Source organism: Colletes gigas, unplaced genomic scaffold, assembly GCF_013123115.1.
Source record: "Colletes gigas isolate AHSC1104 unplaced genomic scaffold, ASM1312311v1 Colletes_gigas_Sc00012, whole genome shotgun sequence".
Lineage (NCBI taxonomy): Eukaryota > Metazoa > Arthropoda > Insecta > Hymenoptera > Colletidae > Colletes > Colletes gigas.
Window position 1 is genome coordinate 3,634,788 of NW_025106641.1, and position 18,043 is coordinate 3,652,830.

General features: G+C 39.2%; 1 protein-coding gene across 3 annotated transcripts; it reads right to left on the reverse strand.

The window, feature by feature from the left end:
- Positions 1-9,470: 9,470 nt before the first annotated feature.
- Positions 9,471-17,626, reverse strand: LOC122399178 (transportin-1). Of its 3 annotated transcripts, none has more exons than XM_043399649.1 (15): positions 17,459-17,626; positions 16,292-16,367; positions 16,026-16,205; positions 15,601-15,949; positions 15,307-15,508; positions 14,843-15,233; positions 14,451-14,762; positions 14,089-14,326; positions 13,717-14,006; positions 13,514-13,612; positions 13,328-13,423; positions 12,061-12,136; positions 10,548-10,722; positions 10,312-10,438; positions 9,471-9,752 (listed from the first exon to the last, which is right to left on the reverse strand). In XM_043399649.1, exons 1-14 carry the CDS (start codon positions 17,561-17,563, stop codon positions 10,331-10,333), a joined length of 2,697 nt encoding a protein of 898 aa, XP_043255584.1. In that variant the 5' UTR covers positions 17,564-17,626; the 3' UTR covers positions 9,471-9,752; positions 10,312-10,330. The 3 variants fall into 3 exon arrangements, with proteins under 3 accessions (XP_043255584.1, XP_043255583.1, XP_043255585.1); XM_043399648.1 differs by having other exon boundaries at positions 9,471-9,755; XM_043399650.1 differs by having other exon boundaries at positions 9,471-9,755; positions 14,089-14,322; positions 14,447-14,762; positions 17,459-17,615.
- Between the last annotated feature and the right edge of the window lie 417 nt (positions 17,627-18,043).

Consider the following 18,043-nt stretch of genomic DNA (forward strand, 5'->3'; position numbering starts at 1 on the left):
TCCATGCTTTAAAAACATCTGATCTACACCCGAGTCACCGACGATCCGAAGCTTATCGGGGCCTAAAACGGCAAATGTTTACAAAGTGAATTACAATGTTCTTTCTACGGTATGTGGTAGGATTTGACGAACAAATCACAGAATGTAAATTGTAGATATATTCCTCATTTTTACCTTACGCCTCCTAACATTGCCGTGTTTCTCCTTCCATGCTTTAAAAATATTCTGATCTACACCTGAGTCACCTTATCGGAGCCTAAAACGGTAAATGTTTACAAAGTGAATTACAATGTTCTTTTTAAGGTATGTGGTAGGATTTGACGAACAGATCACAGAATGTAAATTGTAGATATATTCCTCATTTTTACCTTACGCCTCCTAACATTGCCGTGTTTCTCCTTCCATGCTTTAAAAATATTCTGATCTACACCTGAGTCACCTTATCGGAGCCTAAAACGGTAAATGTTTACAAAGTGAATTACAATGTTCTTTTTACGGTATGTGGTAGAATTTGACGAACAGGTTACAGAATGTGAATTGTAGATTTACGGTATTATTTTTACCTTACGCCTTCTGACATTGCCGTGTTTCTTTCCATGCTTTTAAGAAACGGTAAAAACGGGACGGAGTTACCTCCGGGCGGGTTTGATAAACAGCCACCGGTGCACGATATCACGATTTACAGGAAGGCGAACCAGCATCCGACCGTGATGCATTAAATAATAACGCCAGTGATTGCGAGAAACACGGTAGACCGTGGAATAGACGAAGAGCCGAGGGGTGAGACCGTAGGTGAGGGAGGTGGAGCGAGAGCGAATGGACCAAGGGGTGCAAGAGGAAAGACGTTGCCTCCACACCCCCCACCAGATATATCATCGCCTGGCAGTTATGTGTGTCATGAATTTTAGATTATCCTTGGATTAGATTAAGGGGCGGAGGGGAGGGGTGGAAGGTGCAGCGGAGGCAACCAACCAGCCCCTTGGTCCGCTAGTCAGTGCCGTACCCGTGTGAATTATTTTCTGGTCCTCCAACCGTGCCTTCCGCAAACAGCGATTGATTTCATCCTTGCGTTTGCCATGGGTACATTCGAGTGTTCAAAGTATCAGAGTACCGCGATGCTTGATAAAAATTTTAAGTGGCGCGCTAAATACGGTGGGGAGAGATTCGAAGATTCCGCATCGAGGCTAGTTTGCATAAACGTGTAATGTCCGCGCGAACCGTACGCAAAGGAGATACAAGATTAAGAGTAGCTTAAGAGGCGTTGGTAGGGGGGGCAGATACAGAGAGCTTGGAATGGAAGAAACGAGGAGCTAAACGGTGTTTCCGCGGGCAGATTCGATGCCGAATCAATTCGCGTAATAGTCTCGAGGGGTCCCCGGTCGGTGGCGGGAAGGCAGGGGTTAAATCGACTGCAACTACCTCTCCGCAACCCCTCTCCGAATAGTCGGGATGAGAGCTCGAGTCCGGTGCCCACTTCGGATACGGACCATTACCGCACCTGTCCCTCAAGTTCCGCTCCCCCCCGAAGAGGAGATCGGGTCGAACGGAACGAGCCCCGGCCTCTAATGAAGAGAAGCAATCACTTAAGCCGGCCGTTGGACCGATCGGACGTGGGAACGCGTTTTATCCGCGCTTTTATGTGCCGCTACGAGAAACGTTTACGGGCCTCTTACCGTATAAAAGCGCCGACCGGCTGTTTCGTGACTCTGAAACCGGGTTCGCGTGGCGTCCAACGGAATCGAAAAGGCGCTCGAGACTATTTCAATTATTTCTTCGGGTCTTCCAACTGCCTCGACTTGGCTAAAAACAAAAGCTACTTTCACCAAAACGCTGAAAACGCATTTAACGCTATATTTACGGACGTTGACGATTTCATGTTGACGATTACCTTACAATACGATTTTTTTTTTTAATTAGAATATGTATTCGTGCTATTGCATCGATCAAATTCAACGTAAGTTGTTAAAAAATAGTATTTACGGGTTCCGCAATTTTAAATATGGAATCAAACATCCGTCAAATTAACGGCTAAAATGTCCTTCCGATATCTCAAATAGTCGATGGTTGGGTGAATTAATAAAATTGATATTCGCAAGAATAGTTGGGCGTTATTGATAATCAACGCCTTCTTTTAACGAGATACTACAGCTGACTCTTCCTACATCGATCGGAGAAGAAGATGTTAACGTTGGGGGCGTATATTCTGATGAGAACTAAAAGAAATACAGGTATATTTCTATTAAAAAATATATTCTCTTTAATGTACTCTTCGTGAAAATTAAACGATACCTCGATGTACGTTACCGATCACAAACTTGAAAAGTGAACGAATAAAAAGATACGAAAGCAATTTCAGATGGCTCCAAAGTCTTCAAAAAATTTTTTCCACGACTAATCTCTCGAAAAGTTAGTTCACGATTGTTTTTTCACGGTGCTATTCGCAGATCCTTCACGCCATCATCTACAAACAAAAATTAAAATCAGAATCTGCTCCACTCAAAAGGCTGACATTCCTCGAATCTTCAAATTTTTATTAGTCCCCTCCCCCACCTTTTCTTTGATCTCTTTTAGATGTGCTACGGGCCCAAGACACATCACGAGATGTGATTTTCTATTGAATTATAATTAAATTTCACTTACCTTTCTGTTCAGTATATACAATACTCCCGAGATACTTAAAAGTCATACTTAAATTTCCGAGTCGTGAAAAATTGACACTGGTCAGAAAGTAACGAAAGAAAATTCAACGGAGATACGCTGGAAAAAAATGCACTCGTACGGATGGGGTCTTGTACACCATTATTCCACAGGTTTATTTCGAATTATTCGTCGATCATGGCGTCGCGAAGCACGCAGAGAGCCAAAGTGAAAGCAAACGACGGATGATCATTTTGATTGTGCGCATGCATATGTACAGTGTGCTTTGGCGGTGAAAGTATCGTGCTTTGGCGGAACCGGAAGTCCTCTACAAAAGAGGAAACGACCAGTAACCGGTCCATCCAGAAACACGCGATATTACTTAATCCTAGAAATAAAAACGGGGGAAGAGCAATTCCGTGCCCCCTTTTGACGCGGTGTTCCCAAGTTACTCGTAAACGAGTGATTTTCCAAAACGATCGGGAGCGAGGTCTTACAGATCCAAGGACTCTTTTTAGGCCTTCCAAAAAGTTTGGAAATCGCTGGTGCGAATAAAAAGAAATTGGAACAGAATTCTAGAGCTATCGAGTACTCGAACAGCCCCGCAGCAGTGGTTCTTAAACGTTTCTCTGCAGACTCCTCTTGCCACTCGGGGGCGTAGCGTACGCGCCCGTTTTCACAAAATGACGTTCTAAAACATTAACAAGAAAGAATAAAATTAATATCAAATACAATTGCACGTGATAGAAATAAATATTTAATAGTTCTCTACAGAAACTTGCAGACGTCCGCAAATCCATGGGCTCCCTCGAAGTCCGCAGATTTCAGATTAAAAACCACTGCTCCGCTGGACAGAACGCTCGGTCGCCAAAGTACTTATTGCGATCGGTCTTTGCGTGCTCACGTAACGTCTTCTTCCTCGCTAATTTCCTTCTCTTTTGCGACGTATTTTTTGCTTCCTTTACAATAAAAAGCCGACGCTCGATAGCGGGTCCCGAGGATCGCAATTCGATCGAAACGATCGACGCAGTCGCGGCTCTTTTCGTTTATCGGGTTACAACAACAGTAATAATAATAATAATAAATTGTCGAACGACAGCATAAAATAAATTCAGTGATCACAATGAGACGATTGCCTGAAGCTTATTATCGATATACAATACTGAATACCCTCTTCATCTCTCGGTTACTTTTGCTTCTGTCTTCTCCTAGCGTGATGGTCCTTCCCGCGTTTCCTTCAGCGTGCAAAAATTCGCAGTTTTTATTCTTAATTGTAAACGTCGAGATCGTCAGCACCTTTCGTTGCACCTTGGTTTAAGTGTTTATCGTGTAAGAAAAAAGGAATAAGGGTGTGTACGATTCGCGCGTATGTGTGTGTGTGTGTGTGTGTGTGTCTATACAGGGTGTTTGGCCACACATGGGAAAAATTTTAATAGGGGATTCTAGAATATTAATTTGTTGTTGGAGGCTTCGTTAAAAAGTTATTAATGTTTAAAATTCCGCCCGTACGGAATTTTTTTCTCGAAAATACGCAGGATTTCGGGGGTATGTCTATCCACCAAAAATGATTGTAATTGACCCCTGCAATCGACAATAATTTTTCCAGAACGATTTGAAATTCTTGAATTACGTCAAAAAATTTCATACCTTCTCGAATTTTTTTCTAGAAAGTGGGCAAGATTTTGGGGGTATGTCTATTCACCAAAAATTATTGTAATTGACCCCCGCAATCGACAATAATTTTTCCAGAACGTTTTGAAATTTTTGAATTCCGTCGAAAAATTTCATACCATCTCGAATTTTTTTCTAGAAACTGGATAAGATTTTGGGGGTATGTCTATTCACCAAAAATTATTGTAATTGACCCCCGCAACCGAAAATAATTTTTCCAGAACGATTTGAAATTTTTGAATTTTATCGAAAAATTTCACATCTTCTCGAATTTTTTCCTCGAAAATGGGTAGGATTTCAAGGGTAGGTCTATTCACGAAAAATGATTGCAATTGACCCCCGCAACCGAAAATAATTTTTCCAGAACGATTTGAAATTTTTCCTTTTCGTCGAAAAATTTAGACTTCTCGAATTTTTTTCTAGAAAATGGGTTGGATTTCGGGGTTATGTCTATTCACCAAAAATGATTATAATTAACCCCCGCAGCCGAAAGTAATTTTTCCAAAACGATTTGAAATTTTTGAATTTAATTGTTAATAACTTTTTAACGAAGCCTCAGTCAAGAAATTGATATCCTTGATTTTCGTCTTATTTTGGCTTCTGGAATCTCCCATTAAAATTTTTTCCCAGGGGTGGCCGAACACCCTGTATATGTATCCGTGTATGGAACAGTCTCTATTTTCCACTTTTTTTTTTTCCATTTTGTTTTTACTTATCATGCAAAAAACTTACTTGCAATTTCTAGTCTCGAGTTTTCGTCTAGATGTGTATGTACATATATTACTTAAGTACTAAGCAGTCAAGGTATGCAACAATAAAAACACCATTTGTTTGTTTTTTTTTTTTACGTTTTCTCTATACCGAGTGTGAAACACTGGACAGAGGAATTCGCTGGCGCTTGCGAGATGCGAGAGAACAGAGAATTCTTATACAGACGGATGACGATGGTTCGATTCGAAAGAAGAGAAGAGCCTTCGTTCGTGCCGCAAGGATAGGATTATCAGGTACTAGGAACAGCCCCCATGAAGTTCCGATCCTTTGAGCGGGAGAAGATAAATTTTTCTGTCGCGTTTAATGTTTCGAAATTGCTTAAAATATAATATCTCTTGGAACAGATACGGTAAGCTGAAGTCGATCGGAGAACGAGCTCATTTTTGTAAATTACTTTTTAACAACAATCACGAGGATCGTGCCTAGAGTTTATTTACACGTTATCTAATAAGTTCTAAAATTGCATGTAAAAACGAAAAAAAAAAACGACAATATAATAAAAATTGTTGAAAAAAAACAAGGTAAATAAACGTGACTGTTTACAGCTTTGTATTTGTTCCATCGACTGTGGACAACAATTTTTTTTGTCTATTGTTAACTACGAAATTATCTGGCAAGCGAAAATTAGCCTGGAAGCCATATTTTTTCTGATCTGCGTAAAACATCGTGGCTTTTCGATTGTAATAAACAATGTATACTGTTATATGTACAGGACATGCACACGCATATACACAAATACAAAGTACAATTTATAAAGGCAGTGTAGATTACACTTGTGAAAAATGGCGGCGTACAATTCTCATTGGAAATATGATCGTCCATGAATTTTCTTCTAAAAAAAAAAAAAAAATGGTTTTAGAGAGTGTCTACGGGGTTTTACGCACGGAGAAAAAAAAAACTATCCAAAAGTTAAGTTTTTGAACCCCAAAGGATAGGAACCCCCTCCGAACACTGCCCGCACGAAGCATTACGATTAAATATAATACACACCGTACAATAATTATAATAATATAGTATTAATTAAGAAATATTACGTTAATAGTTATTATTTAACCACTTGTATGGCTCAGTCTATTACGCTATGCTCATGCAACAACAACAATAAAGATACAACAATATTATTTACTTGCGTTTGTCATTTAATTATTTTACTCGTCATTTATCTTTCATTTTATTCACCTTTCTCCCGTGTTTTGTTTTGTTTGCAATCATCCCGTGTATTCTCCCACATGCACATTCCCTTTCCATTCTCTCCCACTCTCTCGTTCTCTCTCTACACACACTTTTAAATCTCTCTCACTCTCTTTTGCGATAGAAAAAACTTGGAAATTTGTCAAATATCAATCAACTTCGTTTCACCATCGTTATATAATATTTATATATATGTATAAATAGATGATTCTTTAAGTTTACTTTTATGTTCCATTTATAAATTTATTTTCGTCCTTATCTTGACTGAGAGCTCCGAGCATAATAAATAATCGTGAGCCGCGCGAAAGTCTCGACGGTGGCCCTTGTTTTAGAACACGCGTGTGCCTGCGGGGTCTTATCTATGCCGTTTAATCGAAATTATATTTACAACGATAAGGCGGAGGACATGTATGAAACCGTTCTTTCAGCCAACGATCACGGTATAAAAATTCAATACGAAAAAACCAGAGATCTGTATAAAACACGTGTCTACCACTGAATACATTCTTGCTTTAGCTTAGGAACTATTTAAAAAATATATATACACACAGATCGTTCGGTAATAAATAGAAATCGTTGATAGAAAACAAAGTCCAAAACGTACAATAAAGTTTTTCCTTCTTGGCGCGAAAAAATGTTATTTTAAATTTTCAACTTAATTTTGGAGCGATCATCTTCTCCAGAATATTCTACACGAATTACAGAACATCTTGTGTACATCTTGCGTTAATTAATTCTAGTTGATTCTGGGAAAATTGTGAAAATGATCTTACATCGCATTATTTACATACGCGAAACACACATAACAAAGCGGGGGTGCGATAAAGGGTACGCGAATTTTTTTATAGAGGCTACCGTCAAGACATTCCGCGTGGCTCGGTTCTTCTATTTTCATCCAAGCCCTTAAGTAATTATAAAAAATAGTAATATCACAAAAATGGCGCAGGCAGAGCAAGGAAAGGACCAAAATGTCGGGACAAGTGCGTATGGCGATGGATCGTTGCCAATCGACGAGCATTGGATCGAATCAAGGAGCGGTCACGAATCGTACTGTTCTGTTCTCTGCGCAGTTATTTATCTTTTCGGAACGCGAAAAGAGACTATCATTAAGTTTCATTTTCTCTTAACGAGTGTGGTGTGGTTGTGTTGGTGTTTCTTTCGCTCAAAATAGAAGAACAGCAAAATAATGATCTTTTTTTTCTTTTTTCTTTTTTCGTTTAGTCTACGGTAATGATAAAAAAATATTCTCATCGTCGGATTGTACTAGTCACACTTGGTTAGAGAGTGTGCGAATATGCTCGATCGTGTTGGATCGAAAAAATTGTCTTGCACGTTACGGTACGATTGCAACGGAATCAACGCGTTTTTCTTTTTTTTTCTTTTCATTTCTTTTCTTTTCTTTTCTTTTCTTTCAGCGTCTATCTCTCGCCTGCGCTAGTTCATCCTGCCAGTTCTTTCGTTTATTAATAAACTTCAAAGTTTGATTGACAACAGTGACTTAACGACGGTCAGCTTATTTCGACGATTTCCATGCGTTGAGCTTTTTTTTGCTTTTACACTTATTCGTTTCCGTTTTTCTATATTAACGCATTGACAAATGAGAAGAACGAAAATAAAAAATACAGCTTTTCGATACGCCATTAAAATACTAGAAAATCGCTTTCACGGGCTTTTACAACTTTTACGATCTTGATACACAAATACATTCTTAACAATTTCGAAATTTTTCCGTTGTTACTTTTTTATCTTTTTTTTTTTTCATTCTTGGTTCCTTGCTTTGTCTTCGAGAAACATCGATACACGGCGCATCTTGGTACGGTAATAGTGCTCGCCATTTTCGAACTGGCCCAAAATGGACTGGAATGACACAGTCTGCGCTTGAATTTCAAACACAAATTCTAAACACATACAAAAGAATTCGAAACGAAATAGGAGATCAGCATTGGTACGGTGCGCGTAAAATTTTCCTACCGCAATAGATTTCACGTCATAGATTCAAAAACTCTGTGAATCGTACCTGCAAATTATAAATCTTCTTACGTATCCCTTGGTCATTAAACAACAATTAACCCGAAGAGGTGATTACAAGTGAATTTGAATTACACTCTATCATGTGATAACAAAAACGTCCACTCTAAAATTGTATTATCTATTTACACTAACGTTAATATGATCCTAATTTAATATCTTTAACGAAAATATATATTCATAAAATGGTCTGCAGATTAAAACATCATATGTTCGATATATAATAATAACAGTAATATATATATACATATACGCCCTATATGTATGTATATATTAATCGTATTTGAAATATGTTTCTCATATACGACGACAATGTTGCCGCATAACCTAATATCACAATCAGCGCAAGGAGATGAATTAAAGTAAGCAGAAAAAAATTTTGGTTCAAAACGAACGGAATGGCACTTTCTGTGTTTATATCATTGAGTTTCAACGTATAAAAATACATATTCTCAAAAACTTTCTGTACACTATGAAATTTCTAATAACATACTCTCTATCTGTACCTTTATCAAATAAATATTCTATATTCTTTGTCCTCTAAAGCTCTACGCAACTCATTGAATGGTAATGTGTGTCGTGTAAGCGTGTGTGTCCGTGTGTATGTGTGTGTACACCTCTCTCGAAAAATGAATCTTCTATATCAATACAAATCCTTCGATCACAGTAGTTTAGCAAGCTCTATAACGTGAGATCTATGCTCGTTTATATTTCCCTCTCTTTTGTTTCATTCGTTCGGGGTTTGCTTTTTTTTTTTTATTTTTTTTTTTAATTTTTTTTTTTTTTCTGTCCATTTTATTAGTTTATTGTTTTCTCGTTCGTTTCTTGTTTTTTTCGCTTTTTCTCCCTCGCATACGTTCTCCCCCTTCCAACTAATCAAGAAAGAATCGGTTTCGATTTACGGCCGGGCTACGTTGTTTATTCGCCGGCAGCACTTTTCTTGTCTCGTTTCGATACGCGAGAATAAAAACACTTAACAGTGTTACACAGCGCTAATGGAAACGGAGTGTACAGCGTGTAGGTTTTACTACGTTAAGGTATCATTTTCATTTTTAATGCGGTTCAGCGTCGTAGTACGATACCTTTCATTTTAAAGTGGTCGGTGACCCCAACACAGTTCCTCCCTCCCTCCCTCCCGCCCCCCTACCCGCCCACCCACGCGTTACGTTTCGGCCCAACACGTTGTTTAGTCGTTCTCATATTTTTTCTTCGTTCCATTCTCACTTCGATTTTATTTATTTATTTATTTATTTATTTTTTTTTTTTTTTCGCTTTAAAGCTCGCCGACCGCAGAGCTAATGACGCGTATTAATTCCCCCGAGAGCCTGACGATGACCATAACACGGTAACGACAACGATGTTGATGAGAAGAGGCCGTGGTTTCACCCACCCACCCTGTCCACCCATAGTTCTGTTTCCCGCCCAACCCCGTTCGGCCTGCCCCATTAAGCGGCCTTCTGAAATAGACACATTACATCGCATTAACTTAACAGAAACAAACCGGAATATTCGAAATAATGTGCCCCGCGTGATGTAATTGGTCTACAGATCGTGTCCCGTTTGTTTCGAACTCGTGATCACCGTTTTGATACTTTCGATCTGCCATTCCTCCGCGAGAAGAATGCCACAACGTGTTTACATCCCCACTCCTGTCGCGGTCCGCCAATCAGCGGGCTGCAGCAAGAGGTGGGGATGTAAACACGCTGTGACTTCTTCCCGTGGAAAGGACGGATATACGTTGGGCACGTAAATTCCGCAATTGTTATTTAACACTAGATTTACGGAAGCCGTCAATTTGACGGATATTTGATTCCATATTTCAAATTGCAGAACGCGTAAATATTATTTTTTAACAATTTATGTTGAATTTGATTGATGCAATGGCACGAATACATATTCTAATTAAAATAAAAATCGTACTGTAAGGTAATCGTCAACGTGAAAGGTATCAATGAATATACGTGCGATCAATGTCCGTAAATCTAGTGTTAACAAAGAACAGAATCAACTTACCGCATTTAGGGAGGGCTGCTCAGACGCCATACATATTATGGAGTCGTTCATAGAGCTGTGGTGGGAACTGATTTGAAAATCGTTTCCAATTATCCGCACCAACTTGAGCTTTGAAACCATGTAGTATCTGGAACGAAACGACGCACGGATTTTATGGTGCCACGAAATACAGCGATCGGACCACCGTTGCGTTTACGTAGGCGTGGTGTATATAGACGCGATATCAATTCTTTTACCTTCTGGATCATGTCTTTAAGATCTTCTCTCGGCGAGACCCACGATGCGACAGCATCGCAGAAGAAGATGAACTCATCCACGACTCCTGCTGGGTTTACCGTAATCATTTGACACATACCTCTGAATGCTGAGTCCTTTTCTTCGTTGTCTCTGATGCTCCGCAATGAAGTACACCTAATAAAGTGAATACGCGCATTACCAAGTGACCGACATTCACACAGATTGAAGAAGGTATATTTGTCGCGATTTAATTGAGGAGTAATACGCCGAGCGTGATATCTGTACCTTCCTTGGCTGTAAAACAGTTCTGAAAAATACGTATCTCTTTAAAAGAGTCAAGATTATTAGACAGGCCGTAACGATAAATGTACCTTCTCCCTGATTAAAAATTTACAGCTAGTCGCTCGATAATAATATTCATTCCCACAAGTTATATATAAATAGATTCTTATGACTATAACATTTAACGAGGCAACTTTGTTGGGTTTTTTCAAAAACCAGTCCTATGTTGGAGTTTCCTATAAATGTCTTTCTTTTTTTTTTTTACACTGTTAGCGAATGTTGTCTTAATATTCCTTACATTTCTTTATCTCTGCTGTATCGTGACAAGTCTAAAACTTAACTGAGAATTAAAAATTGAAACCATCGATCCAAGGAAATAAAATAAATCCAATGTAAATCTAAAATATAATAGGATAGATCGATTATCGACTACTTTGCAACATCCGTCGAACATACTCTTTATAAAAAAGCCTCGTACAAAAACAATTTCCCGGACATACGAATAATAACGATTCCGTTAAGGCTTGGTTTACATTTGACATCTCTTTATACTTTCTCCGTTATTGCAATGTAAAGAGACATTAACGATAGTTACAATTACGATAAGAATGTAACCAAGAAGATATACCTGACGAATATTAATACTGTGTTATCATTAACATGCAAAGGACACTTCTGACTGAAACTACCTATACACAGTGAAAGTATGTATAAAAGAAAAAGAAAAAAAGAACAAGAAAAAAAGGTACATTTCTAGTTTTCAATGCAAGGCAATAATACATAGGCCAAAATAGTACACAGACCTAAAAGTGACAAATGTAAACCTACCCTAAGTCTCTTGAACTGCATAATTTAAAGAGCCCATAACATACTTGCACGATGGCAAATCGGTATAACTGTAATTTGTATGAAAGAATCGGACGTAAAGCCTTCGATGCTGCGAAAAACGTTGGGCAAGTTTTAAACACTACGTTTAGGATAAACCAGACCCAAGGTTTATCGTCGAAAGGTTTTACCTCTATTTTTTTTTTTTTTGGCAAAGAAAAGAAAATCATTATGGACTCGATATTTGTAGTATAAAACGCTACAGTATTTTTTGCGCAAAGTTTCTTAGCAGCCCCTGATGCAATGTACTGAATAATCGGGAATAATATATAATAATAAAGTGCTAATAAAAATAGAAGGTAATATAATAATTAATAGAATATAATAATAAAGAAATTTACACACCACTGTCGGACAAACTGCTGTAACATGGGGGCGACGTCGTGGGGACACACATAACCTAGGCGACCGATCGTTATGGCTACGGTTTTCATTTCATTTCGGTAAGTAGACAAGTGAAGTGTAGTGAAGTGACCGGAAACACAAACAATAAGACAAACTGATAGCGAACCAACGATCAACTCAGGCGAACATGTTGTCGTTTATAAAATTCAATTAATTTTCAATTAATCATTTAATCAATAATAATCAATTCAATATTAACAATTAATAGAGACAGTGGGAACAGAGATGAACATATGAAATACCGACAATGAACATAGGCAATACCGTGCTATTGTAGCTGCTGAAACAATAATAAAAATTAGATAGCAGCGTGCGAGCCCATGATTTTTAAAAAACCCCGACATGAGTATGATCTCTACCAATAAATGTTAATACAAACAAGAACAACCAAGAAACACAGAAACTAAAAGATTTTTGTTGTGAACTTTTAACGCCAATTTAATATAACACTGGTTCAAACAATATCTGGAGCTTTAGATGCAAGCATAGTATAATAATGAATCGCAGTAAGTTTCCATGGCAATACCAGCCATATAAAGCCTGCAGGCAATCGCACACCACTAAATTAGGTCCAATGTACAAATACTAATGGTTTTTTTAACCCGCTGATAAACGTGCAAGCGTGGCCATGTGGAAACCACCCGTAATCGTAAATCTGTGTGGTTATTACCTTTGATAAAATCATTTACAGAGAATACACCTAAACTTATTAATGCCACCGAATATATATGCCGTGTATTTAAACACGAGGGCTTTTTCTTTTGTTTTATATACTTGGGAGACTTCTCATTAAATGATTATCGTTACCTAAGGTACACGAGGTCTATATACGGTTCTGTGATCTATTTAAAAACGGATGAAACACGATGCCTCAAATGAAAAGTTTCCCGTCGTGTGCAGAGCATACTTCTAACAAGGAAATATCGCTTGACGCAAGTCTCGCTCGCCTATGAGCTTTTGCACAGCTAATGCAAAAAGCACATCGATCGATCAGACTTGTGCCAAAGGACCTTTCTTTGTAAGAAAAAGATTACATTACTTCTACGGTATGGGTGAACAATAGAAACGTATTCGGTATTATTAATTACTTAAAAAAAAAAAATGAAAACTTTCCTACACATTACCCCCTACCATTTAAAAGTATGCTCCATATACTATGCTGTGTAAAAGAAACTATACGTTTGGTCAATACTGTACAGGTACTCACCCGTGTTTTCTAACAGTGTTTTTGGCGTATCTGGTTTATTGATTATGTCGATAAGTTGATTCAAAATTAGCGGAATATAGGCGCTCGTATCGGATCCTAAAAAATAGAAAAGAAACACGTTGTCAAGTATGGGCCGGTTTCGAAGTGCTTTCGACGCGCTGAATATCTTTTAAAAAAAAGATTTACCAAGTTTAATAGCTATTTCGCCAATCGCCCATGTTGCGTTATTACACACCGATATGAACTGGGGACATAAATTTTGCCCGAGTATAGGCATAAATTCCGCTACAGCAGTGAAAACGATTTTAAGGTTAGTAAAATTCGTACGAAGGTGTCGGGATTTTATAATGTAAAAAATCGATTGCGTAAACGAGCGTGGTAACACTCACGTATGCATGGGAGAACATGTTGGAAGCAGGCCTTTGTAAGATCACCTAACAAGGCGAAGCTGCTCTGTCTAACTTCAGGCATACCATCTTGCATACACTGATACAACAGTTGCATTACATTGCTATTCATTACTAAGCGTTCCATGTGACCATCCAATCCTTCTGCCAAGCCACTAAGAAGGTCTAACGCAACAATCATAAAATCTTTATCAGGCGCCTCGAATTGTTCGGGGCTCTGGGTATTTGCTATATGTTGATTTAGCGTCTGCTCTACAAGGGATACACACCGCCTATCGAAAAAAAAGATACACATAAGCGTTCAAATACAATCAAATTTACAAACTCCCCGGGTGCTTACGACGAACAACTTACCTATAGACGGGTTCGCAGTAAGGAAGAAAACCTGATCGCAACGCGGTTGCTACGGAGGAGAGACATTCTAGCAATGGGAAAAGGTCTTTATCTTCGTCCTTTAATACGTTCCATTTATTTATCAACGGTGGCATAAGAAGGTTAATATAATCCGGTTTGTTAAGGTGATGTCCCACTGAATCAGCAAGCGTACCAATTGCGTCGTACAATATTAAAAGATTTTTGTGTTGGTATTTACCTATGAACACGCAACCAATTAGTAACAGGTCGAAAGACATCTTTCGATCTAAATAGGTATTTAAAAAAAACAAACAAAAAAATTAAAAATTATTTAGTAATTTTTTACATGCCAGTATACTTACCAAAGGCGAAAACAAGCGTTTCGAGAATATAACCAAGATAAGGGACCAATTCTGTGCATGCTTCCTCTTCTAACGTTGCGAAAGCAGAACACGCGGCTTCTTGAACGCGTTTATTGCCGTCAAGTACTCTTTTGAGCAACGCGGTCATTAAAGGCTTCAAATGTGTGTCGTGTGGCTGCGCACAAACCCAATGTGCGTAACGACTTAACGTCCAGCATGTAATGGAGCGTACCAGCGCCTTTTTGTCACTCAAACAATTAATTAAATATGGAATTAACTCGGGTAAATGCGGAATCATACCACACATACAACCTAGAAAAATGATACACTGCGTTACGATCCGAAAGCGGACAAAACAATCGGCGGGTTCTAAAACCTATCAAAGAACGAACCTTCTGCTATAGCTCCTAATGCTAATATTCCAGACTCTTTGATTTCCCATTCTTGATGAAAGAGAGTCTCTTTTAAAATTGGTACTAAAACTGGTAACAGATCTTCCCTGAACACGTTTGCCAACATGTCCAACGCGGCGGCTGAGCACTTTCTCAAGTTCCACTCGTTAAGCGCCGAATCATCGTTACATCCATCTTTGACATCCAAGTCGTCGTCATCGCAGTCGCCATTCTCGTCTGTATGTTTATTCATGGTAGAATGCATGTGATGCGTTTTTGATTTATGAAATCTCGGCCGAATATCTTCCTCCCTGTCCGGAATCATTTCGTCCTCTTCCACGTCACCCCTCAGAAGTATTATATCAATTTCGGAGTATTTCATACCTCGTACCTAGAAAAGTATTTCTCTTTTATCAGACCGTCCGATAACACGAGCCCGAAAATTCTAGCTTCGCACTACTTACCAATATAGGCACCAAACGAATTAAATGTAGCGTAAGTACTTCTTTACAGATCTGTTGCTCTGCAAATGAAAGCCAGAATTCACAAGCGTCCAAAGCAACACCCTCGTCGGTATCCTGAGTTCTCAATAACATGTACTCTACTATATGGTGCATATGTGGTATTAATTTATCCATCCGAACGTCCAGCAACATAACCAAAGCTCTGTAACGAACAACGTTATGGACAATGTATTATGGAAATCTCTTCGTGAAATTTTCACTGAAAAAAAATACAACTGTATATGTGGACTGTACCTGCAAACATTTTTTCTCACTTCGGCATCTTCATCGTCGGCTAACTGGAAGAGATTCTCCAGGAAGCTGTCCATGTGAATCATAAGGGCCTGCGTACGACTAATAATAAATTGATTAACACAGCCGGTAGCATGCGCTCTAATTTTAGCGCTCGAATGTCTAAAAAATTGCAGGAACTTCGGGATTAAAACGTTCAATGGCCGATTAAGCGCATCCGAATCTAATACTTCTGCAGAGTCCTCGCATATTTTGTGAAAAGCGCCAAACGCGCCCTCGCAGACGTTGAAATCTTGCGCGTCCAACATTTGGCAAAGCGCTGGTAGCAACTCCGGCCATGTGGTCAATTCACCTATTAAATTTACCATAATGTTACGAGCGCTGATATTTTCTGACAATCGGTTCCTTTCGGAGAATAAAAAATTTACCTTTAGACGCAATGGTAGTTATTAAAATACCAACGGTCGCACGAATGAGAGGAGATGGATCCCCGACGGCAGATAAACATTCTTGTTTGATAAAATTTGTAACTTCTGGTAAAAACTTATGGAAATGGGCCTTAACATTGTTCTTCAATATCAGTCCGCTGAGAGACCTCGTGGGTTCGTCTTGAAATAAAACATTAGAATTAAAATCTACCGTAGCGGACGACAATAAATTCCAGAATGTTAAATTAATTATTAGAAATACATACCCTCTGATGTGAGTTTAGCTAAAATAAAAATAAGATAATTGTTGAAGTCTGGAAACTTGTTTAATTCTTCCAATTTCTGTGGGAACGTTCGTTAAGGAAAAGTGGCAAATAAAGAGACAAACGTTAAACGCAACAATTGTTCGTAAATGTTAAAAATATAAAAGAAAGCATATAAACGCTACAATTATGTATCGTAACTGTTGCTATTATGTAACAAATATAGAAAAAGATAATAAGATATTATTGTACAATTATGTTCACGATGATTAATAATACAGAGGCACAATGACTAATAATACGGAGCAGATGAGTAAAAATTTCGTCGAACCAATGAAAATCCTGTTCAACTGGCTGTGTACACACACGTACGCGCAACGATACGATCGCGATGCGAGAAAAACTCTGCGTAAAGAAAAAATTTAAATTCCCGTAACTGTATTGTGCCGTGCCAGCTGTAATCCGCGGCAAACACACTACTACCAACATTCGTCCACCGTATCATTTCGCGGAGCCTGTTTAATTAACATTACGGGCGCGACTATACGCGAAATTTATCGATCATAACATCGAGAAAAACAAACTTGTCGGGGACGTTATCAGAATTTCAGCGTGCGAACCGCGACAGCGAAACCGCAGGCACGTCGTTAACATATTTATCGAAGCTTGGACATAGCTCACGTGTTATTCTAGAAAAAGTTACGAACTTCTGTCGACTTAGACTCCACGAATTCTAATATTTTCTCGCGGGACAGTCTCGCGAAACGTCTAAAAACGTCGTTGGGCGATAACGCGCGCTTGGTTCGTCGAAAAATTGATATTCGTTGCGATACGGATTATTAACAGCTTTTCAATCGAACCCGTGGACGACAAAAAAGGGGGCCCGTGACAGGCTGCGCAAAAGCGCGCCGAACATTTTCACGTCCCGTGCCCGACCGAATGGCCCGGTAGCCTTGGACTATCCGTCGACGTTAATCGTTAGATTTTCCCATGGAATCCGACCGTGGTTCCCGAAACGGGAAATTTCCACGGGAAAAAGCACGCCCCGCGATCGACCTATCTACCCGCTTCACTTGCATTACCGCGTCGCGAGTGTACTCACCGGGAACGAGCCTTTCAACCGTATTTCTCGCACCACGAAACCATTTGACACCAAACCATAAAGGATACTTCTTGCACAGCTCGCTGAGTAGCCGTATCTGGACTCTGAGACTCTTTCAGGAGCGTTATGATTTGCCTAAGTCCTTCCTCTTGCGGTTGCCACGCCATTTTCATCGTGTTTTTCAACAGCACCACTGAACACAGCCAGCCAGGCCAGCCTTCTTTGACCTCGCAGATAAACGGAAGCTCCCCACGGTTACCCCCACCACCGCGCCACGAAAGCATTGGAATACCGGCTAACGACACTCGATCACCTCGATGGATTTTCGTCGAGCTATACCGTTCTAATCGTAATTAATCTTTCGAGGCTATTTCATAATAATTTAACATCGTTTCGCGACGATATAACGTTTTCGCATAACCAATACGGACAGACAATTGAACGTTCTCGGAGCTTAGCAGACGAACACTTCCGGCGACGGCAGAGACATCGATCGGCTTATTGTTTCGAACTCGTATTCGTAGCCGAGTGAGTATTTGAATTGCGTGCATTTCAAATATTATTTTGAATAATGGACGTTGAAGGGAATGGAACCGAAATAACATTTTTAACGTTCGTAACGTGTAAACACGACGAACGATCCGGAGTCGTTT